General features: G+C 39.8%; 1 protein-coding gene and 1 long non-coding RNA gene across 3 annotated transcripts in view; both read right to left on the reverse strand.

Annotated features, from left to right (window-relative positions):
- The window catches only part of LOC134752938 (uncharacterized), a 126,582-nt gene that overhangs the window by 72,854 nt on the left and 29,256 nt on the right, over nucleotides 1-24,472 (reverse strand). The gene's annotated exons all lie outside the window — the stretch shown is intronic.
- LOC134752790 (atos homolog protein A) overlaps nucleotides 1-24,472 on the reverse strand; it is a 69,880-nt gene that overhangs the window by 3,709 nt on the left and 41,699 nt on the right. Inside the window, exons 2-6 of one of the 2 annotated variants that reach the window (XM_063688500.1) lie at nucleotides 7,048-7,218; nucleotides 6,316-6,426; nucleotides 3,591-3,727; nucleotides 2,642-2,779; nucleotides 279-1,940 (exon numbers count right to left, since the gene is read on the reverse strand). In XM_063688500.1, the coding sequence (XP_063544570.1) occupies nucleotides 279-1,940; nucleotides 2,642-2,779; nucleotides 3,591-3,727; nucleotides 6,316-6,426; nucleotides 7,048-7,218 (2,219 nt within the window). Of the gene's footprint in view, nucleotides 1-278; nucleotides 1,941-2,641; nucleotides 2,780-3,590; nucleotides 3,728-6,193; nucleotides 6,427-7,047; nucleotides 7,219-24,472 lie in introns of those variants that run through there. The other variant, XM_063688501.1, reaches the window with a different exon arrangement.

The raw sequence follows: 24,472 nt of genomic DNA on the forward strand, positions 1-24,472 counted from the left end.
CTTAACTATTTCTATCTGTACCCGGCGAGCACAATTGGGATGGAAACTATTTCTACCCGCCTTCGGCGATCACAGATGACAAGCAACCATTTCCACCTTTGCTCATCTTTAATACGTCCTCTTTATTTCAACATATGTACAAAATGACAATTTTAATAGTAGGTATGTTGGACTTTGACAATAAAACTACGTAAACTAAATTCTAAACCACGTGAGAAAAAAGCTGTATAGATCGGGCGTCAACAATATTTCCACAAAAATAAACAAATAAAAATTACCTTTTAATTCCAGAGATTCCATTAATAGAGTCATCAAAGTCAAAGCAGTTGTTCCCTCTTCTCAAAGGCGCTGGACTAGAAGTCAAAGGCAACCCAGTTTTGGTATGAAACACCATAGAGGCAGCCGAGTCAAAACGCCATCGAAATCGGTCCATCTCCGTAGGCGAAGGGACCTGGTTATCCAGCCCCATTTTCTTCGGATCCGGATCTACGAAACCATTTTGCTCAGGGGTATCACTAGGGGAATCTATCTCACACCTATCAAAAGTCCCATAATCACATTTCTCATAAAATACATAATCATCGTCGTTTATAGAAAACGTTTTCTGTCGCTTTGATTCCTTCGGCTTCGAGAATACTGTGTCATCGTCTTTCAGGTTCAACTCCTCAATATCTGTGTTGTCTTGGTTTTGTGCTCTATCCGACACTATCTTCTCAATTTTGTCAACTATTGGGAATATCCTTCTCAATTTAGGTCTCTTTATGACCTGTTCTTCTCCGTTATGACTAAAATCTAAACTACTTATATCACACTTTATATTATAATTATCACATTTATGCTTTTTTAGCGCTTTAATATTATCTCCTTCATATTTCCGTCGAGCTCCGGTCTCGTCTTTGCATCGATTTATAGCATCGAGCAATACTTCGGATTGGTCTATCGAAGCTAAATTATAGTTGGCTTCGGATCGGACCATTCCTCGATCGATACAACTCTCACATCGGCTCACTAAAGGGCCGCCACACGCACAAGTGACTTCGTCAGTTTGTGTGGCCACTGTGTTGGTCTTTTTAAACTCTGCTGGTGTTATGCTATCAGTTTCAATGAAAGGAGATTTAGTTTCCATCCTGCTAGCGGGCAGCGTCAAATAAGTTTGGTTTCTATAGCACCCGATCGCTCGGAACCTGTCAAATCTCGCCGCTTGCAGAATCGGAATGGAAGTACGAGTCTCCTTCGACTTTTGTAAACCATCGCCTTCTGAAGACGTGCTATCGCAGAGTTTCTTGAGCTTGCTCTCTTTCCTCAAACGCCTCTTATATTTGGCTATCTCTTTCAACCGCCTCTCGTCTAACTTCTTCGGTTCCTGACTTAAACTAGTGGAAGATCTATGATTGCCGTCGGACTCGTCGCATTCGCACTTGTGTTTCCCGTTTTCACTGCAAGGCGTATGCATCCTGTCATCAACCACTTTCTTTTCTGGAGCAACAGAGTATAAGTACTCGGTAGAGGCGGATGTGGATATGATAGACAGGCGTCGAGTCGATGAGCCCGTGTTAGAGTTAATTACATCTAAATCTGGTGAGAACTTGGAACCTCTCGGTCCCAGAGTGAGATCATTAAGCTTCCCGACCAACTCCTCATGTATGTTAACCGGTACCTCTTTGCTGGCGCGTCTTTTTGGAGGGCAGGTGCACTTGACTGTTGGTACCTCGTCTATTCTTGGGAGGCTCTGGAGGGTGACCTTGAGAAAGACGTTGTTGCCGATGTCGGTGATGGGGAAGGTGTGGTTGGCCGGGGGTTTGCTGAAGTCGGCCATCTTGTAGCTCTCGCCGGGTATCTTGATGGAGTAGACGATGTTCAGTTTGCGTGGGTCGTCGACGTCCTCGTCGCAGTTCGATTCGAGTTTTTTGTAGTTGCACTTCTCGCGGCTTAATTTTCGCCTAGAAGAACAAACATTACATTTACAACAAAGTCGATTAAAGATTTTTCCACCTCTAGTTCAAAAAGCATTCGATTGTTTCTTATGAACTCGCGAAGTGGAAAAACCGGAAAAACCTCTTGAAAATTTGATTTATAAATTCGATCATTACTTATATCAGCAGCACAGACCCTTCGCATAAAAATTGCGCAAAAAATGTGACGTTTTCAAGCTTAAGGTCGGTTACCATAAGGACGAGACTTGCTTGTATCTTTATACGAATAACCTGTTAGAGCGTCCTTATGGTAAGCGACAATGTGGTACCTTTTGCATGAAAACCACACAAATATGATTCTAAGCTTTGAAGTGATACAAGAACCGATAACAGCATTTATGACTCCCTGTGGTCTAGTTGGGTTTCCGAATATGACATTTGGACTACGTAACGCTCAGCAATAATGTCAAGTTTAATTTATGAACTGACCTGCGTTCTCCCGGTTCCTCCGGCTTGCCGTTGCCCTTGAGGCTCGCCAGCCAAGCTGACAGCTGTGCTCAGTGGAGCTGCGAGCGGACCGCATTGAGGCGCCCCAGCGCTAACTAACCTGCGTTCCCCTGGTTCCTCCGGCTTGCCGTTGCCCTTAAGCCTCGCCAGCCAGGCTGACAGCTGAGAGAAGTGGAGCTGCGAGCGCACCGCATTGAGTAGCTCCAGTGATGTTAACTAACCTGCGTTCCCCTGGTTCCTCCGGCTTGCCGTTGCTCTTGAGCCGCGCCAGCCAAGCTGCAAGCTGAGAGAAGTGGAGCTGCGAGCGGACCGCATTGAGGAGCCACTGAGATGTTATAAACGCCGGGCTTTCGTGGGACCTGCAGAATATTAAACAGATTATGGAAATTTTAAATTAATAGTTAAGTCTGTTCGGAAAGAGAAGAGTCGTGGAATGTATTTGACCCCATACATTTCACAACTTCTGTTTCCGCACAGGCTCTACATGGGTCATAAAGTCATACTACTTAACCTAGTAGTTCGCCCCAAACAGAAACATGGCGACAAAAAATTTATGTATTTATTTGGACCCTGCAATATTTCATAACCATGATTGAAGATTACTCTAAAACTATCATCACAACCATGAAAAGTGCATCCCTAAGTTACCCAAGACCTCACACACTGCTTGGTCGATTATAAATATGGAAGATTTTATGCTTGGAAATTTAAATGTATCGATGTTTGTGACTCAGTCACGCACACTTAGTCTTTGGATGAATTTTGGCACACTAAGACTTAAGAGAATGAAAAAAGACATGTAAAGTGACACACCAGCAAAACGACAGAGGGACGAAAAGTGTCTGGTAGCAGTTTCTGTCCAAGTAATGTGCTTAGGTTGTTATAAAGATAATTACCTATAACATAATAACCGTCATGTCGGATGTTGACTCGACGATCATTGTTCCGATATTCGTGTCAGCGAATGGTCTCGGCCTTCATCAACATTTAGAGAGTCGCTAGGTGGTTAGAGCAATGGTCAGACGCAGAAGGCGGTAATCTCGGACACGGCACGTATATAACGTCGGTTCCTCTCTCTGCGGCCCTGACACCGGCAGCTTGGGCCTTGCTCCGCTACTGGCGGCACCCTAGATTAGGTTTGCAAGTATGAGAAATAAAGATGTAACATACTTGGTGACGAGCGCGCGCATGCTCCATCGCTCGAGGAGTAACGCGCGCTGTTGGTTGTGCTGTTTGTCGAATGAGGAGTCCTCTTCTACGCGGCTGATCGCCTGGTAGCAGTCGGGGCAGTCTGGGGCCAGAAGCACCTGGAAGAACAGTAAAAAAAATAATTAGGCCTCAGGGTATGGGTACTTCAACACTACTTATAGTGTTGTAAAATTTTCCACTAAATCCACAAAAATCCATGTATTTGTCGAAATAAAGCCGGACATACGAGAACGTGTAGCTGACTTTTACGATACAGGCATAGCCTAGTGTGGAAGTCGTCGATCTGCATACTGTATTTACAATTCTCCTTGGTTAATAAATAATTTTTACTTTTACTTTTTACATTAAATTTTTGCTCAAGCCATCTCAAGCTGGCCACCAAAAACATTTTCATGTAAAATGTTGCCATATGGGTCGCACTGTCAAAAAGTTATCAGATCTCAAGTAGAGTCAAGCTTCCAACTACACGCCCTAACTCTACAAGCCCTAACTTCACAAACTCTACACCTTAAGCTCTGGTTGCCTAGGATATCATAGCGGTGCCGTCAATTAGCGACCATACAAAATAATACGGCTAAATATGGATGAGTAGTATTTTGTATGGATACGGCCGCTATATGTGGTATTTTCTACAAAAAGGGACCTTATTGTCGATGGCGCTTACGTCATTATTAACGATGCTTAAATACAATGCCGCGCGACGCTATGCGGCGTAAGCGCCATCGACAATAAGGTCCCTTTTCATAGAAAATGCCCCATATAAAGGCACTGCTATCCTAGGAAACGAGCAATAAGTCCATCCTAGAGGAGCTGAAAATCACCACGCGGCTCTCTACAATATGTCAAGAACGCGCACTCAGCTTTTTTGGACATATTATGCGGTCTAAGAAGCATGACCTAGAAAGGCAGATTATCTTGGGTCAAATGGATGGCAAGCGCGGGCGAGGAAAAGCACCCAAGAGATGGTCTGATGGTGTGAAGAGGGTGGTTGGCGGCAACATGCAGTGCGTGACTCATGTGGCTTATGACCGCACACTATGGAGACGGAGCATACATGGTCGCGATCCTCAGCAATGAGGGACCGAGGAAGAAGAAGAGAAGAATCCTAGGAAACGAGAGCTTTAGTCAAAATATGTGGCTTGGCCGTTTCGTTACTACAAGAACTAATGAACACTCCTTTCCTTTCCTTTATAAAGATATACAGCCAGATTTGTAGTAGTTTATAAGATTTTTGCATGCTACTACAATCTGTATAGGTATAGTATAGCGCATCATCGAAATAATTAGTTTTAATTAGTTTTTAGGTATTTATTGTTTTACTACATATTGTACACACTAACATAGATATAGGTAGCATATTATAATTTTTGTACTAACACTATATGGGTTCTGTTCTGTGCCTGAAATAAATATTTTCAATTTCAATAGTACAAATAGCAACCAATTGTCACTTACCACCTAAGACACTATTATAACTACTTAAATTCTTTGCAAATAAATACTTACTTACTTACTAACACATTAGTTCTTGTAGTATTAACATAGAGTAACTTATACTAGAGCGGTACTGTCATACTAAATTTTGTAACCCCAGTAAATTCACTGCCATCTGTCGACACACTTTAAAACTAAAAATGAAGATTTATAAAAATACGATAAAATGTATTTAAATATGGATAAATGATTTTTTTTATTTGCATTAATTATTTTTATGATTTTGACCCATGTTCTTTCACTGATATGCGTTAAAATTATAAATAACAAACGAAACCGTCAACGCCCTCTATACGAGTGTAGGCCAAAACTAGTGGCGCCCTCTGATCGAGAATCAAATTTTCGTGATTTTCGAGGCACGTTTTTTCCTTAGACTGTATCCATCTATTACGGAGTTATATCTATCTTTGGTATTAATGAATGTGTTCACTTGTAATAACGAAACGGCCAAACCACATATTTTGACTAAGGTGTACTTGTACAATACCAGTGTTTATGTAATATGTTAAATGTATGTAGCATTTCTATCATTTTCTATACACTATAAGTACTTTCATTTCGTTACAATCGTATTAAGATCTTCCGTATAATAATGTTCAACTATTTACGAGCCAATTTAATGAGTGTTAATTAGGTAAATTGTCAGTAGGTAAAACTAGATGGCATACGAACACGCGCTGTATAAAAATGTATCCGGCATGTTATTGGGAGGGTATAAAAAGCTAGTTCACTTTCACTACGTAAGTTAATGACAGGCTTGGCTTGACTACAACTCTGATGGAATAGAGTATCGGTGGAAATTAGATTACGTGTTTTAGAATAATCTGCGGCAGCTTCAAGTCGATAATTGGCAGGAAGCGGCGCAGGATCGGCAAAAGTGGCGGTCCAAATACCCTCTTAGATCGCTGAGCCACATTTGTTAGTTGGTTAGTAATCATATATTTATTGTATAAGTGCCTGGTGTTATTTCAAGTTACAATGTTTAAAAACTTTGCGAAGTGCAGAAGAGCGAGAAGTGTAGTCCGGTGACAGTCTACTAGGAGTGAAGTTAACTGTTGTGCTGTACCAACCTCGATGCAGATCGGTATTTGGTCGTTCCACAGGGCGTGCACGTGGTCGTTGAAAGACGCCTCGACGATGGTTTGTCTCCTGGTCCGGTGTTAGTCTACTATGAGTGTAGTGCGGGACCAACCTCGATGCAGATCGGTATCTGGTCGTTCCACAGGGCGTGCACGTGGTCGTTGAGAGACGCCTGGACGCCGGGCTTTGACTCGTCCGTTTCGGGTTTCGGCTGGGTCACCACCTGGAAATTACAATGGAAGATTATATTTTACGAGTATATTGATACTTAGTTTGGAGTCCATTCAGAGGTTTCGGTTTTCTAGTACATGTGATGACTTTACAGGGTGAAAAGTCATGACTTTTCAAGTTTTCACCCTTCTGGTCTGGCAAAAGTTAGAAGGTAAGTCTAATTCAAGATTTGCATTCTTAAAACTAGAGAGGAACAAAGTCAAGAATTAGATCAGGCTGGAGTGCTGGACTGACACTCTTCGTTCGAAAGTCAAGAACATACGTGGTAACTTAGCGTAGTCATCGTAGGCCCAAGTGCTGAGGAGAGATATAGATTAAGCGTAAGAAACGATCGCTAAAATTACAACATAGCCTGCAAGATAAGCGCGAATAATACGCTTGCAGGTCCTATACTCCTTCTGTTTGCTGCTGCCCCGACCGTCAACTTGTGTGGTCTATTTTCTGATTAACTTGGAACATTACATCAAGATAACATACCTGCTGGCCTGTGGACGGACTGGCCGCCAGCAGCTTGGCATGCAGCAGGCGCTCGGGCGGCGCGCGGGATGTGGGGGTGGAATTATGGGCGCGGATGATGCGCCCATCAGCTCCAGGACCTGCACACCTGACATACCTGCTGGCTGGTGGAAGGGCTGGCCGCCAGCAGCTTGGCATGCAGCAGGCGGTCGTGTGGCGCGCGGCGGGTGGGGGTGGGGCTGCGGGCGCGGATGATGAGGCGCCCCAGCTCCAGCAGAAGGTTGGGCCCGGTAGCCGGCGGCGCCGGCGGCGTCTCGCAACTGTGCATCTGGAATTGAACATTAACATTTACATACTGTTCAGACTTTTTACACACATAGTAAAATAACAGTAAGGTCGATGTGGAGAAGACCGTTTATCAGGTAAGAGCTTAGAACGATACAACTGGAATAGCCTTATGTCGTATTTGCGTACAAAAATGTCTGCCGAATTTTGCGGGGAGGTGAAGAAGTAAACACATGCAAAAGATTACTCATACCTCATACATGCAAAAAAGATCTGTGTCGAAACACGAACAGACACACGCACATTTAAATAAAAATTAACATATCCTCATTTTGACGCACACAACCATGTGACACATGAATAATGGATATGTCTTTATACGATTTTTTGCAAGGTTATTGACAGAGGGATTACTGAAAGGCTAGACCAGTTATCTATGGTCTAAGGGTAAGACCGTATACAATCGTCTATTCTTTTATTTCGTCGCTTTTAACTCTTTCGTTTGTACTATCGAGGACATTCCCGGTAAACCACTTTAAGGGCTAAAATCGTTTAAACGTCTTGCAGACTGTCAGGCGATATGGCACTTAAAAATGTGGGTGCTGAAAAAAAGGTTATCTCAGGTGAAGTTGCCGTCCATTGTCTTTGTGACGGCCGGCATTTACAAACTAAGAAGAAATCCAAAATGCATACTAATTTGTTATTTTTATGGGGAAGCGAAGCTTAGCCTAAACAACAACAACTAATAAACTGTCCTTGCTACCTCTTGTTTGTCTCATTACCTGCTTTTACCCTTTCCATTACTGAGATAAAGAATCCTAAATGCATCGTAATTGGTTATCTCTATGGGAGGCGGAGTTTAGCTCGCTCGTAAGGATCGAGGTAAAATTTCTCTGAAGTGGTTCACCGGGAATGTCCCCGATTGTACACAAACTCCACTAAAGGCTCGGCCAAACACAAGGCGCGACGCAGAGCCGTGTCCGCGCCGCGTTCGCGCCGCGTGATGACTGTTCAAACAGGTCGCGCGCGGATCGCGCCAGCCTCGCGCTCTCAACACGCCCTCATCACGCGCGCGAACGCGGCGCGGACGCGGCGCGATGCGGGCGTGACTCGCGCCCGATACAGCAGCATGCGCGCGTTTCTCATTCACGTCCGACTGATGTGACCCAGCGTGCCGCCGCGGGCCGTGGACGTGGCGTGGACGCGCGCGACGGGGCGCGACAGAAGCGGGGCGCGATACCGGCGGGACGCAGTCTGTTTGACGTCGCTAACCTGTTAGCATGGGCGGCGGTCGCGCCGCGCGACCGCGGCGCTGCGTCGGGCCTTGTGTTTGGCCGAGCCTTTAGAGAAGGTCGTTAGAGCAGTTAAGAAACGAAGCATTCCTTTCTGACTGGATCTGAGCTTGTTAGTTAATCTTTCTGGGCATTTTCCGCAAATCGACAACCATGCCTATTTTGCGTGAAACGATGTAGCGCTACTCTAATCACCCCAGCTAGTTCACGAAACCTAGTAATGTCTTCAGGTTCCTAACTGCCTCCTTTAGTGTGCACGGAGTCCTTAGGTATTTCCTCCTCCTCCTCCTCTTCCTCCTGCTCCTGTATAATACTTCTACCTACTTGTTTGCAGTCTAGTCTAGTCTTCTTCCATGAGCTAAGTATGAGTGAGTATGAGTTATGGACTGAGCTAAGTACGTATTCAAATACGAGAGGTCTTGACCAATAATCCATACTAATATTATAAATGCGAGCGAAAGTCTGTCTGTCTGTCTGTATTTCTGTCTGTGTGTTCCCTCTTCACGCTTAAACCGCTGAATCGATTTAGATGAAACTTGAGATAGATTAAGTCCCTGAGAAGGACATAGGATAGTTTATTATCCCGAAAATCATCCCTTAAGAAAGTAAAAAGCGGGGTGGAATTGATATAATTAATGAAGTGCCTGCTAATTTGTGTGCATAATATGCTCAAATTGAATTTGCTATGAGAATTTTTCCAGGCGCTATGCTTACTTTAGCTGCTGTTACTAAGTCCACGCAGACGAAGTCGCGGGCAAAAGCTAGTGGTCTTATAACACTTTAAACTCTCGCGTTTTATACACATAATTGGGGCATTTTCTATGAAAAGGGACCTTATTGTCGATGGGGCTTACGCCGCACAGCGTCGCGCGGCATTGTATTTATATCGGAGCATCGTTTATAATGGCGTAAGCGCCATCGACAATAAGGTCCCTTTTTATAGAAAATACCACAATTAATGTCATTATCGGGTCTAACGCGATAAAATTTCATTATTTTACCTTTTTTCCGACGTTTCAGCTGGTAAAAAGGTAAAATAATGAAATTTAATCACGTTACACCAGGTAATGACAATTATTATGTATAAATCGTCTTCCCAGCAATAAATTGTATATGCTGGACTTCCCTACATCGCCCTTAATAATATTACTCCTTTAAAAAATCCAGGTAATTTTATATCAGTTATAGAGCCATACTCAAACCCTACCTTTCCATACATTAATATGTATTTTAGAATAATTTCCCTTTATTCCAGGTATAAATCACCAACAGATAGGTAATGTTACTTCATCCTTTGAAAGACTAGTCAAAGTCAAAGCCTGAGTTTCGACAAACACCGTTTTAGGTCAATAGCTCTACTAGGTTTCTAGGTCGCTAGTGGCCATTGCTTGGGCGAGTGAGAGCAAACAAGCATAACCGGGCAAAAACAGAAAGAAATAGGGCATACTGGGAAAGTAACTTTTTTATACCTGTGTGTGGCCGTGTACTTGTTTACAACCGTCGTGACAGTTGTGGTTTTGACACATGATATGGTCGCGTTCATAATTATAAATTGTCTATGAATTTTAATACTATTTTGTTTATTTATTTATTTTAAACTTTATTGCACAAGAACAAGTACAAAAGGCGGACTTAATGCCTTGAGGCATTCTCTACCAATCAACCACTGGGCCAAACAGAAATTGTTAAGGTGGGTGCAATCCGATGCGAAAAAAAAAATTTCTAGATATAAATTCTAATACTAACGCCAATTGTTTGTTTCTTAATGTTTTTTTTCTTTCTTTCTTGTATATTTGTTTTTTATTTTTGTTTGTGTTCTTAATGATTTCTCTGTATATATTTTTTGGTTTGTTTGTTTTCTTAATTATTCCTTTTGTGCATTTTTGTAATGTTTTAATATGTATTTTTGTGTGTTATCTGTCGTGGCGTGGCATCACCGAATGGGACCTACGGAAGACCAGCGCTGGTTTTATAGCTAGCATTATGCTGAGTTGGATTGGGACGGTTGGGTCCATTTCGTGATGCACACTTAATGATTCTTTTCATGCTGTTGTTGTCTGTACATGTTCGTACATGTGTTGTGATCGTCATGAATCTTTTATTTTTATCTTTATCATAGTAAAAAAGTTAAACCAGTTCTAGGCCTTCTAATTTTGTAAGCCATAATAACCACATCACACACCTGAACTGAACTAGGAACAGTGCATAGTGCAAGCGACAGCTGCACCAATCGATACGTTATTGAACAAAAGAAAATGTATTTAGGTCACATTCTGTGGCCTTCATGCCTTTATAAAGTAAGTGGGTAATAGAAAACGTGGTACAGATTCAATGGTGGGAGTTAATTCGCATTTTGTATAGCCAAAGAGAATATAGTGTATAGAAGGTTATTGTCATAGTAAATTTGTAGTCGCAGTAAATTTACTGCCATCTATCGACACAGGATTAAAACTAAATGTTGTAAAACACATGTTTGTGCGTAGATGTTTGACGGATTTTAATTTGAGAACAGACATGGACAGGTAAAGCCTTAATTAAACCAAAAACTAAATTGAAAAAGAAAAATACTTATAATGTAAGAAAACTTAAAATGTAGATAAGTGACTTCGTAATTATGTAAAAACACCTAATTTTCATATGATTAGAAAATTGCAAATTGCATGGACTGTCTAAATGGGGCTTAACATCCGGGCCACAAAAAAAAATTCACCAAAATCGGTGCAGTCATTTTGACTACTTTTAACACTATGATAAAATACGCGCCACAAACTTACCCATAATAAAGGAATGTCGTAGTCGGCTAAAACAAAACAAATTAACATGTTTTACCAATAAAATGGCCGACACGCTATAATTTAGGGTTCAGTGCGCCGACCCCTGACAGGAACGTGGCAATAGGTAATCTTATTTAAAACTAGCACAGGTTATTGTTTTGACTAAAGTTTGTCTTATCAACTTGGTAACATAAAATTCAGTCTATTCCCAGACGAGTAGATAAATCCTACTAATATGAAAAATGCACACAAAAATGGCTGAACGAACTACAATCGTTATTCTAAAAACTGCAAAATAGGTCTCAAAAGTGGGGGGAAGGGGGAGAAACACGTATTTAACGTTGTTTCCATTCATATTTTACTTAATGACCGAGGGTTAGTGAAGGAAGGACTGAGTTTCATCTTGGGCAAAAATCCTTTCCTATGTCCGGATGTTGTCCTCTACAGGTCGCAATTCTCGAGAAATTTTGTGAGCAGATTCGATGATTAAATAGATTATTTGTCGGCTCAGTTTTGGATTTCTTTCAAAATGGCGGAGGCATACATTTATCCAGTTTTAAGTTATGCTCGCAAGTTCTACTCTACAGCTCACAGAGCCACTAGTTTACATATAAGCTATATAAGGTACTTATAATATGCAGTTTCATGATTTCGTCCGGATGGGACTTTATTTTTAAAATTTCTAGAGAAAAACACTGAAGAGTCGTACCCTAGTACCACAGAATAAGTAACAGTATTATCATACAGAACGGCCACGCACCACCCCGCCCCGATACGAATTACCTCGCCCGGCGACAGCAGATTGACGACATTTTGCCGACCGCTCAGTACTGTTTTTAAGCAACTTACACAATGACAATTACGCATGCCGCGTGTACAGACATGCCGTTCACACATAGAAACGCAAGTGATTTTTGATGTATAGCGTGTCCGTCCTGTGCTAGTACTAGATAGTTTATGTCTATGATAGTGTGTACTGTGTACAAAGCACACAAAGTCGATGGTTTGCATAGATAAATGTTGGCTACCTTGAAGGCCATTATTACGCCATTTTTAATTACATTAACTACGACGCTATTTAATTAAGCTTAACGAACGTGAACAAATTTTCTGTTAAAGCTGTTAATTATTCTCGTAAAAAGCTATTTAAATGACTATTGTCCGACTCACTGAAATGTCAATATAGTAAAACAAAAGTGACTTTAGTGTCTCGTATCTAGAGTTAGACCAAGATAAGTCTGCAACGATTTTGATAGCACACGCGTGCAAGTGTTATTTTAAACGTCAAACTTGTATGGAATTAATACGTATAAATAACACTTGCACTGCGTGTGCTATCAAAATCGTTGTACACTTATCTTGGTCTAACTCTAACATAGTCAACGATTATTAAACTATTCTTTGAGTAGGGATTTTAAATTCTCTGGTATCCTGATCATAGCCGTTATATTAAAAAAAAAACAATAGCTAGTTTAGCAACAAGACTTAAGGTGCATACTTTAAAGTCCGAGAGCCAATGTTTATAAGTTATACCTTAAGAGTCCCCGGCAAGCTCGGCCGAATATCGCCTTCCCATACAAACGGAGTTCCGCTCTCATTTTAAAACTACGTTTTGGATTGTAATGAAAAATTACAGACCTAGATATACCTAAAGTCATTGTATGTACAATGACATGAGGTATATCTAGGTCTGTAATTAGTGTATATAGCTCTAGTTTATAAAAGAAACGAAATAGAGCAAAAACAAGTTTTGTATGAAAAACTTAAATTTGCTGTATTTTTTTACTATGGTATCTGAAGCTACATAAACTAATTACAGACATAGATATACCGCCTTATCCTATTGTAAGTACAACTACTCTAGCTAGTCGTTTCAAAATGAGAGCGGAACTACGTTTGTATGGAGAACCAAGCTTGACGAGGACCCTTAAGCTTCATTGAATTTGAATCCACTGTGTGTGACGCGTGCAATACATGCAGGCTACCGATCCTTTAAAAGCCATTTATTTTGCTATTTTAAGAATTCCGTCTAACAAACAAGTGTATTTATATAACCCATTTAAAGGTATTTAACCGAGTATATTTGCGTGCCGCTGCGCTTATCTCCCCCCTCTCCCCTTCTAAATATAACACAATGGCTGCCGTTTCGCGAGTAAGTGGGAATTTTCTCTTCCGCGTTAATAAATGTTGCAGATTTCACGTTATGTTGGCTTTTGATGTTATCATGGATTTAACGGAATGTGATGATGAATATGTGTTAATTATACAAATTTAAGTTATACAAAAAAAACCTTAGTCATACAACTATACAGTGTTAACAAGAAATGACAACAATAAGTTCCAATTTTCCAACAACGACAACAAGGCAAATACAAACATAAAAAATAAAAATAAAAAAAATTTAGGACACCTTTGAAAACATATGTCGGCTATACAGGGTGACCTTAGCCCACGGAGTAGGATGGAGATGGCAAGTGGGCGTTCCCGTCTATCCGACAGTTAGTAGCGACCGACTCACTTTATGCACAGACTATGCTCAGTTGTTGTGTAAACTTCATGCTCGAATGACATTCACGTCGTACGTACGCTCGTCTAACAAAAATTGATAATTAAATTTAAAATGCCGTATTGTGCAGTATTAAGCTGCAGAAATCACAGCGGTTTAAAAAATCTTTCACGTGGAGGTATTGCCTATCACCGGTGGTTATTTATTTAAATATAATCCGATAAATACGAAAAATCTGTTTCTATTGCATTATTTACGAATGTTCGTTAAGTAAATCTATATTTTATCAGTTAGAACTTAGAGTTCACAATCCTTTGTCACTATTCTTTACGTTTATCTGGAATATTCGCTATCCTAAATGTCAAATAACTTCGCTACTCAGATGCTGCGCAATGTCGATATTTATATCGATAAAGTTAAAGTTACGATATTTCAAGTTTGATGTTTGGTAGTTCGGTAATAAATTATTATTTTAGACACGTTTCTAATTATTATTTGGGATAATCAATGTCTTAGTAAATATGGCAGCTCTGGTCATCAAGCACTAAGTTAAGTCGGGGTCATTTCATGGCAACCTTTCAAACCTTCGTATTCCTTTACATACGTTTTTGTTTTTTACACCCATCATATTTTCATCGTTAATATAATTAGACTAGGTACTTAATGCACTTATGCGTACAATGCATGCAATGTGCCATGAATAAACGTTTTATATTTTCTATTTCTTTATTATTAATTATTGTAGGTTACCACAAGATGCCGATATTAAAAATAAATGGGTCAATGCTACTGGGCAAGAAAATTAGTTTCCGCAAAAATATAGCACCATTTGCTAGGAGCATTTCTTAGAGAAAGATTTCTGGGGATAAAATTGCCATACATCTCATCTAGCGTCCACACGCCTAAAACTTAGTTACTAATTTAGTAATTATTAGTGACATTCGGGCTCACTTAATTAATAAAAAGTGTTCCATACCACGCAAACTAGCGTCAAATATTGGAATTTTGCCGCCCCCCTTCCTGATTTGATAGGTCACAATCTTACAATCAAATCAAGTGGGATCGATGAGCCAGTTTCATGTATGCTTTCACACCATACAATTAATTTGACAATTTAATCAGGTTGTCCCGTCTAGATTGGCCTTAAATGCTGCTACAAGTAAATATATTGTTAAAGACGAATACTTACCTATGTAAGTAATTGCAGATTTGTGATCACAAAATAACAGCAATACCGAGTTAATAGACCTTTAAAGAACTATGATTTTATCTGTTTGACTTTAAGATATATTTAATGTTCACATTAACAACCTAGTTGGTCAATTAATAAGAAACAAATTTCTAGTTAGATATTTGTTGTACTGTACTACATATTATTTTTCATACAATCACGATTATCACTACCTATATTATAATCATAAATAAAGTATCATCTAAATGTGTTAAAACATACGGTAATGAAATATCAATACCTAACTGAACACACAAATATCGATAAAACACTCCGATTACACTGTCCCCTCCCTATATCGTCGAATGGAAAGAAGTTCCAACGGTTAGCTACTCGCAGGCGTGTAGAGGTCTCGAAAACACCAGTGTAACGTGACCGTGAGATCCGTAACAAACCATGCGTAATTAGACCTTACTTATACTGGTTTTTTAGCCCTTTTCTCGCCTGCTAAGTAAGTGATTTTAAAATTATATAAAATAACGCCATCTGGTGTTGAGTAGTTGTATTAGGTGAACGTTGAGCGAGCTTTTGTGAGATAATGAAAGAGTCGTATGTCATATAGCTTTGACATTATATTTTAAACCGTCACTCATGTAGCCTACAGTTGATATTCGTTCGAGAAATGTCCACCGGTAATAACTTTTTGGTATGGAAAGTTGCTACGAATCAGAGCAATTTTGTAAGTGTGTGACGTATTTTAACGTGGCTATGAATGTGTGAGTTTAGCGACACTGGTTTTCATACTAAATAGGAGTCATTTCACATCCACTAGTTTATTAATTCGTGCCTTAGCCATTGGACAAACCCTGAAATCCCACGTAGGGTTACTTCTCAGGAATGATCTAACGTTAATATTTTTTTAATAAGAACAAAAGAATAAGAATTTATTCAAACAAAAGTTATTTAAAATAATCGACAACAAAAAGAAGGATACTGGTATTAATCATTGGCAGTGCTTTTGACAATTTATGACCTCAGGAGCTAAATACAGGCTGCTCCAAAGTAAAAAATCGTAATTTGTTAATTTCTTCGTAACCGCTACACCGGTTGTTATGGTACTTTGTATACCGGTTCTAAATACCCCAATGCATATGTACATTTCGGCTTTGTCCAATCCCTGTATATGTAATATACTTACCTGACTCGTTTAGTATGAATTATTTATGTAAATTTTACTAATTATAAGCTGAACTTAATAATTTATGGCAATTTCTAACAGTCAAACCATTTTTCGTAGCACCTGATCACTGATCCTTCCTCTAGGAACTCATTGTCCCCGGCAAGCTCGGCCGAATTGCACCTTCCCATACAAACGTAGTTCCGCTTTCATTTTATAACTACGTATTGGATTGTAATGAAACTTTGCACATACAATGACATGCGGTATATCTAGGTCTGTAATTAGTTTACCCACCAAAAACATTTCATGTAAAGTGTTGCCAAGACTAGGCGCATAAAGCTTTTACACTAAAAAGCTATCAGATCCCGTAGTAGGTACCAAGACTTACTCTGTAAGTCCTAACTTTATAAGCTCTAACTGTATAAAGCCCCCACCACCCAACCAACAAAGCCAACATCTTGGTCAAACGTACAGTACGGCTTGGCCGTTTCGTTGCCCTTTGTATAGCTCCAGTTTATAAAACAAACGAAATAGAGCAAAAACAAGTTTTGTATAATAAACTTAACTTCGCTGTAATTTTTTAACTATCGTATCTGAAGCTGCATAAACTAATTACAGACATAGAAAAGATATACGTTATCCTATTGTAAGTACAGAGTTTCAGAGCAATCTAGCTAGTCGTTTTAAAATGAGAGCGGAACTACGTTTGTATGGAGAACCGAGCTTGCCGGAGACCCTTAAGGTTAGTAGGCCACGAGGTCAAGAACATAACCCTACAAATGTAATTTTCAAGTCTCCAAATTCAAGTTTAATTGAAATGTAAATGAAGGTTTTCAATTTATCTGTCCATTTTCAAAGCAGAATCTTTTGAAGGAATTAATGACTTTGTAGAACCTGAAAGCATTTCAAATGACTTTTTAGAAGAGTTCTCGTTAAAAGTATACTCATGGACAAAAAAGAAAAAAAAAGGTTTATTTACTGGATTACAGCACCTAAAGTAATTTGAAAATTAGTAATTAAACTTTTTTTTGCGTTTCTTTAAATTTGTCCATGAGTTCATTCACACATAATAACTATTAAAATAAAAAAAATTGAAAACCCCCTACGCTAATCTTAAGATTTTAAACCATTTCATAAGAATGACGTAAAAAACGTATCGAAATCGGTCCATCCATTTGAGAGCTACAGTGTCACAGACAGGCATACAGACATTGGCGTCAACCAATATTAACACCCCTCTGTTTGCGTAGGGGGTTAAAAAATACAAGATCACAATGAAAATAGGTCACTATGTATGTTTCCTTTGTTACTTACTTTGCAGGTATAGGCACAGATTAATAAATAGTTACTACGTAACAGATACATCATTCCCATACAAAAGCCAAAATACCTACGCTATAATAGCCTACAAAACTTAATAATAATACCTGCTGCTCAGGACGAGAAGAAATGTACCATAAGTACGCGCACTAAGAGTCGAGACTGCCTTGTTTGCCGTGCGAGTCACGTGCCAACGTGTCATCGTAAGAATGCGCTAGGGTTGTACTGTTACTTATGTTATTATTGTAATAAAACGAATGTTGCGAATAAACCATATTTTTTATTAGTCAATCAAATATTTAATAACAACACTTATAATACCTGACTCAAAAAACTCCTTAATTTACGATTTACCTACTTATGTTCAAAGAAATAAATGGTGACAAAATTCATAAAGATAGATTTAAAATACTACTCACCTTTCTTTGTCTCTCGGAAATGAAAAAAACGACAAATTTTCCTTTGTTTTTTGACCTTTACACCCATCTACTGCACAATAACTACGTGGTCTCGGCATTTCGCAGCGTAGGCGCGGGAAACGTGCGGTGCGAGCGCTCAGGCGGGCGTTCGGCGGCCCTCTGTCGGTTGTATCGTCGACGATACGCCGAGCGGTAGGCATATAGCGCGTGACCTTGAGCGAGTGAAGGAGGCCTGGTATAGGTACCTTTAGCCTATTGGTATGCCTGTTAAGTGACCCGCGCATCGTCGGGTCGAATTTACAGTAGTCCCCGATACATTTTAGGGGTCCCTTTGTTTGACATAATTATTGAAAGTCATAATGTAATGATTGTCATCTTATCATTAGTCATAACTCATAATTCTGAAACCGTTAACTTATAGGGATTTTCGTAAGGTTATCCTATAAATAGGTTAGGTTTGTTTTATGGCCATCCTGAAAAGTTACGCGTCTCTTAGAAAAAACAAATTATGACTAACGAAAATGTGGAAAACGGCAGACCTTCATTATTATTTACAACGACGGGACTTAATCGCGTAAAATAAGTATTAAATTTACCTCCGACGTTTCGAGGACGGCGTTGTCCCCGTGGTCTCGGAGAAGACTGGCTAAAGTTGACATCAACGCGCCTAGAAGATGTTGATGTCAACTTTAGCCAGTCTTCTCCGAGACCACGGGGACAACGCCGTCCTCGAAACGTCGGAGGTAAATTTAATACTTATTTTACGCGATTAAGTCCCTTCGTTGTAAATAATAATGAGTAAAAATCGTGAAAGTTTAAATCAGCAGACCTTCATTTTTGAAATTTTGTAACAGATTGTTATCTGTTAAAGATAACACCATATGTAACTTAGGTACAGTTCGCTAACATAGGTCCCTTTTCTATACAATTAGTATGGCAACTTGGTTACTTAAATTGGGGCACCGACCGTACAACCAGCAGGTTTTTCGCTAAGTGGGTATTGTGATCAAAATGCAGGCGTTCCAATCCCTTAAAATCAAATCAAGTTAAGTTCAAATAATTTAGAACACCTCGCTTACCTAATTTTGATGTTAACTGATTCCTAGAAAGTTGCCATACTAATTGTATAGAAAAGGGACCTATCCCTTTTCTATACAATTAGTATGGCAACTTGGTTACTTAAATTAGGGCACCGACCGTACAACCAGCAGGTTTTTCGCTAAGTGGGTATTGTGATCAAAATGCAGGCGTTCCAATCCCTTAAAATCAAATCAAGTTAAGTTCAAATAATTTAGAACACCTCGCTTACCTAATTTTGATGTTAACTGATTCCTCTACACGTAAACATTGAACCTGAATTCCTCAAGACAGAACAAAGAGTTTGGCAGGGCGAGGCCGGCCCTTGACACGTTGCACCCCGGTCGACCCAGTTCCGTGACCTACTTCTGGGGCCGAATGCAACTCGCCCCAGTTCACCCTCCGGACGGGATGGTTCGTGAATTATGTAGCAGGCCAAAAATGGTTGTTTTAATTTTTAAATACGCGAAGAACCTTTTTACAAGCTTTAACTTTGCTCTGTTAGTATACAGTGTGGAACAAAATTATGAGCCCTGGAGGGAAAGTGCCTTAAAACCTTAAGTTAGCTCATTTTACTTAAAGGAAACATTCTTTTATTTTTAAAAAGAAACAAAAATGCATTCAAAGTTTTTTTTTTTATTCGCATGTCTCGCCCGGGATCGAAGAGACAAAAAATTCCAAAAAATAAACACTCGCTATTTTATTCTACTAGTCGATAATCATAATCATAATCATTTATTAATAACAAAAGTTACAGGTCATTCGAGTTATTGCCTATACGTAATAGGAAAATATAAACATAATGAACACTTACAAAGTGTAGTAGATTTTAACATAGGTAAGTTATTATATCACATATCTGATTTTGTAGGATTATGGCAGTAGAATTCTTTATGGTCGTAGAAAGCCTGCTCGATTAGCCAATTCTTCAGTTTTGTTTTAAAGACTGGGTTGCTGTGTGAGTTAACTATTTCGTTGGGTAGATGATTGTATACCTTTGGGCCCATGACGTGCACAAGTACATACAGTATCTGTATACAGTAACTGTTTACATTTCTCCAAGAAACATTAGGTCTTACACGCGACTGTCGTACAAAATATCCATAAAATCGAATATTTAGTACCTACCCAAGAATATTTTTAGAAAAGCGAAATAAAAAAATGAAAAATCTTTGAATGCAGTTTCATTTCTTTTTAAAAATTAAAGAATGTTTCCTTTTAATAAAATAAACTAACTTAGGGTTTTAACTTTTAAGGCACTTATTTCCCTCCAGGGCCCATTCATTTTTTCCACCCTGTATATGTATTATGTACTTATGTTAGTGTGGGTCAAACATTGAAGCTAAATTTGACCCACTTCCCGATTTCCGATTGAGCTTAAATTTTACATACATATGTTTTAAAATCATATGACAATGCAATATTATGATGACTTGGAGCTGATCTGATGATGGAGACAGGAGGTGGCCATGGGAACGCTAACAACGCAAACTAATTGTGATTGGGGTTGTTAGAATTGTCCCGATGACTAGTTGTCCGTGGAAAGAAAAGTACAGTCAGCGATAAAAAGTTGTACCAATTTTTTTTTTTTGCGAAAAACTTCAAACACCGCTACCGCTTTAAATCACTCGAAAACCGTGAATTAAATATGCAACATCCAGAAGAGAATCAACTGCATTTTAAAGGTATCCCATTACAAAGTCACTCGGCATCTAAGTTTAGCTTCACAAAATGTCTGGTCCACTAATACACGTGAGTGAGCCCTAATTTGGCAGTTCCATCGTGTTGCCATGGCCGTGACAACTGAAATAGACTGGGCAGGGCTCTAGGTATCTTCCTTAGAGCATATATCATAACAATCGGTATAGTGACTTAACAACTAGGTACAACAGTCAGCTGCTGAGAAAAGGTACCCCACGTCCATACAAATTTGACAGAAATTTGTAAGCAGGGGGGTCCCTTTTCTCTGCAGCTGACTGTACACTGGACTTGTTCAAGTCTTTGATGGCCTTTAAGGGTTGTCAGCCCTAACTATAGACCCACAAAATCCCTGGTCCACTTACAAGTGCCCTAATTTGGCAGTTCCATCGTGTTGCCACGGCCGTGACGACCGAAATAGACTGCGCAGCTCTTAGTATCTTCCTTTGCGCATCTACCATGGCCAGTATAGTGAAACAAGTACGCTGGACTTGCAGGAGTGTAAACGACTTATCTTTGATGGCTTTTAAGGGTTATCAGCCCTAACTAAAGACCTATATAACTCCGTATTAGATGAATAAAGTCTAAGAAAAAACGTGCCTCGAAAATCAAGAAAATTGTATTCTCGCACAGATAGCGCTACCACCAATACCAACCTTTGGCCTATTCTTGTTTAGATGGCGTTGACGGTTTCGTTTGTTATCTAACAATTTTAACACATATCAGTGAAAGAACATGGGACAAAATCATAATAAAAATAATAAATACAAAAAAACATGTATTTTGATATTTCTATTTTTAGTTTTAAACGTGTGTCGATAGATGGCAGTAAATTTACTGCGACTACAAAATTTACTATGACAGTACCCCTCTATCCTATATATTCTCTTTGGTCCTAACTATAACCCAAATCAAATACGTAATGTATGACATGTAAAATCATATAATTTTATTAATAAAAAAATCTCAATCTCAATCTATCAAAACCGATTAGATAATTTGAAAATGTACATCTATCACGTGTGGTTTAATCTCCAAGCGCATATCAGCGCGTTATAGCATGATTAGCATGAAGCCCTTATGCATATGCATACGGCATGTATGCGTGCATGACAATTCTGCGTTGTTGTTTAGCATGCTAACACATCGTGTGCGACTTCTTCTTCTGTATTTATTTATTTTTATACAATTCTGTGGTTAAACGGCATTACAGCAAACACCAATGCGCCGAGAAACTTAACCTAACAGAAAATTTCATATCCAGAAAAATATATCGTTTTGTGTCGTCTATCTGAATTTAATAAACACAGCTATACCGTTGACAAGCAGAATAAAGTGTGTATTTTTTAGTATGCTTTGCAGCTGAAATAGAGATATAATTTGACTTATAAAGTACATACTCGATTGTAGTATTAATGGACAGTCGAAGGCAAAGTATCGATCCAGATAAATGGCTCAAGATATGTGAACACGACTTTATTGTCTAAGGTGTAAGAGCGTACAAATTTTTTTGAAACTTTGGGAATGTATATATATATTTATGCCCTTGACTGGACATGTCGACTTATTGTACATGAACCCCTTAAATTTAATAAATAAATAAGTAATCAATGTTAAATTATTTTACGGTTTAGACTCACTTGTTTTAGTCACTCGCGCGACATGTTTCGGAGAGCCTAGGTCTCCTTTCTCAAGCACTAATAGTGCGAGCAGCGTTCACGACGACCGTGTGTTGCGTACTGCCGCTGCCGCGCGCCGCGTCGCTCGCTGCGCGCGCGCCGAGAAAACCGGTTGGGGGAGGTCTTGCGCTATCGTTGTAGGCGGGCACAGTGGTGTGTTTGGGTTTGGGTCACCTAACACTTGTAGCGCCACACAGCACGAACTCACTATGTCCACTACACTGTCACAACACTCACCGGCATTCTGCTGAGGAATCACAGGCTTCCATGCTGGCGGCACAGCCCAGCCGCTATCCCGATTGAAATTAGGGCGCCGCCCAATCTCGATCGCTTCACGTATTTTACGTGGTACGTAGCATTTTTCTCGTACCAGTAATCTCGCCTTGTCAAACCGAAGATAGTGCGACGCGCCTGTATCTAGGGCGTGCTCTGCCACTGCGGAGTTGCTGCATTCCATCTTCTTAACACTCCGTATGTGTTCTAACAGTCTAGTGGACACGTTGCGTCCGGTTTCTCCTATGTAGGATTTACCGCAATCGCATGGTATCTCGTAGACGCCCGGGTTACCCAGCGGATCCTACCGTACCTACCGTACGTACATCAAGGGAGTGACGGACGAAATTGGACGCCTATTACGCCGGAGGTTTAGCATTAGGACAATTTTCCGTCTTCATGTAAAGATTAGAAATGTGCTGCGCTCTCCAAAGGACAAGGATCCGCTGGGTAACCCGGGCGTCTACGAGATACCATGCGACTGCGGTAAATCCTACATAGGAGAAACCGGACGCAACGTGTCCACTAGACTGTTAGAACACATACGGAGTGTTAAGAAGATGGAATGCAGCAACTCCGCAGTGGCAGAGCACGCCCTAGATACAGGCGCGTCGCACTATCTTCGGTTTGACAAGGCGAGATTACTGGTACGAGAAAAATGCTACGTACCACGTAAAATACGTGAAGCGATCGAGATTGGGCGGCGCCCTAATTTCAATCGGGATAGCGGCTGGGCTGTGCCGCCAGCATGGAAGCCTGTGATTCCTCAGCAGAATGCCGGTGAGTGTTGTGACAGTGTAGTGGACATAGTGAGTTCGTGCTGTGTGGCGCTACAAGTGTTAGGTGACCCAAACCCAAACACACCACTGTGCCCGCCTACAACGATAGCGCAAGACCTCCCCCAACCGGTTTTCTCGGCGCGCGCGCAGCGAGAGACGCGGCGCGCGGCAGCGGCAGTACGCAACACACGGTCGTCGTAAACGCTGCTCGCACTATTAGTGCTTGAGAAAGGAGACCTAGGCTCTCCGAAACATGTCGCGCGAGTGACTAAAACAAGTGAGTCTAAACCGTAAAATAATTTAATATTAGTATGTCTCACAACAGTTTATAATCAATGTTAATAAATGTTATGGGACAAATCGACCTAGTCCAAATTCAAAGTCGTATGTAATTGTCAAAATACATACAGTACTACAACACGTATATATACATTATACATATACGGTATAACTAAAAGTAAGTGTTTTCGAAATATATTATTACATTTATATATTAAATACAAATATATTAAATAAATAAATAAATAAACTTCACACACTTTAGCACGAACAATGAACACGTAACCATACATTATATCGAAAACAGACACTATAACTTTCTTTTCTTTAGGTCTGTCCTAAACTGTATGAAACGCCTAATTTAATGAGTTTACCCAGTATCCTGGTAGATGGCGTTGTTACGAGAGGCGAATATCCTACATCGCGCGATCGTTAGTTCATCGTAGGTGTTAAACTTTTTTTCCATATTATGACTTCTATCCTATTATTATCTCTATCACCCTTGTTGTGACCACGCAAGTGTGAAAGAGAAGTTCTACGACCCCAGTTGTCAGTTTTATTTGTGGATAGTTTAGTCTTAGTTCAACGTTTATATAGAATAGAAATAAAAAATATGAAAAACAATGTGTTTATGTATCAATGTCTCTTTAATTTTGACTTTGAATCTTGCATATTTAATTTTGAATAATGTATGACTCTTTAATTTTGGGTTCAGCCCCATTAACTAATTACTCGACATCATTTCTTAATGACGCGTATTTAAATTAGACTTGGCTTTATTGTGAGTACGGAATGCAAAAACCGACCAAAGTTCATAACCGGTTTCAATTATAACAAAAACCAAAATAAC

The sequence above is a fragment of the Cydia strobilella genome, chromosome 25 (genome assembly GCF_947568885.1).
Source record: "Cydia strobilella chromosome 25, ilCydStro3.1, whole genome shotgun sequence".
In the NCBI taxonomy this organism is placed as follows: Eukaryota; Metazoa; Arthropoda; class Insecta; order Lepidoptera; family Tortricidae; genus Cydia; species Cydia strobilella.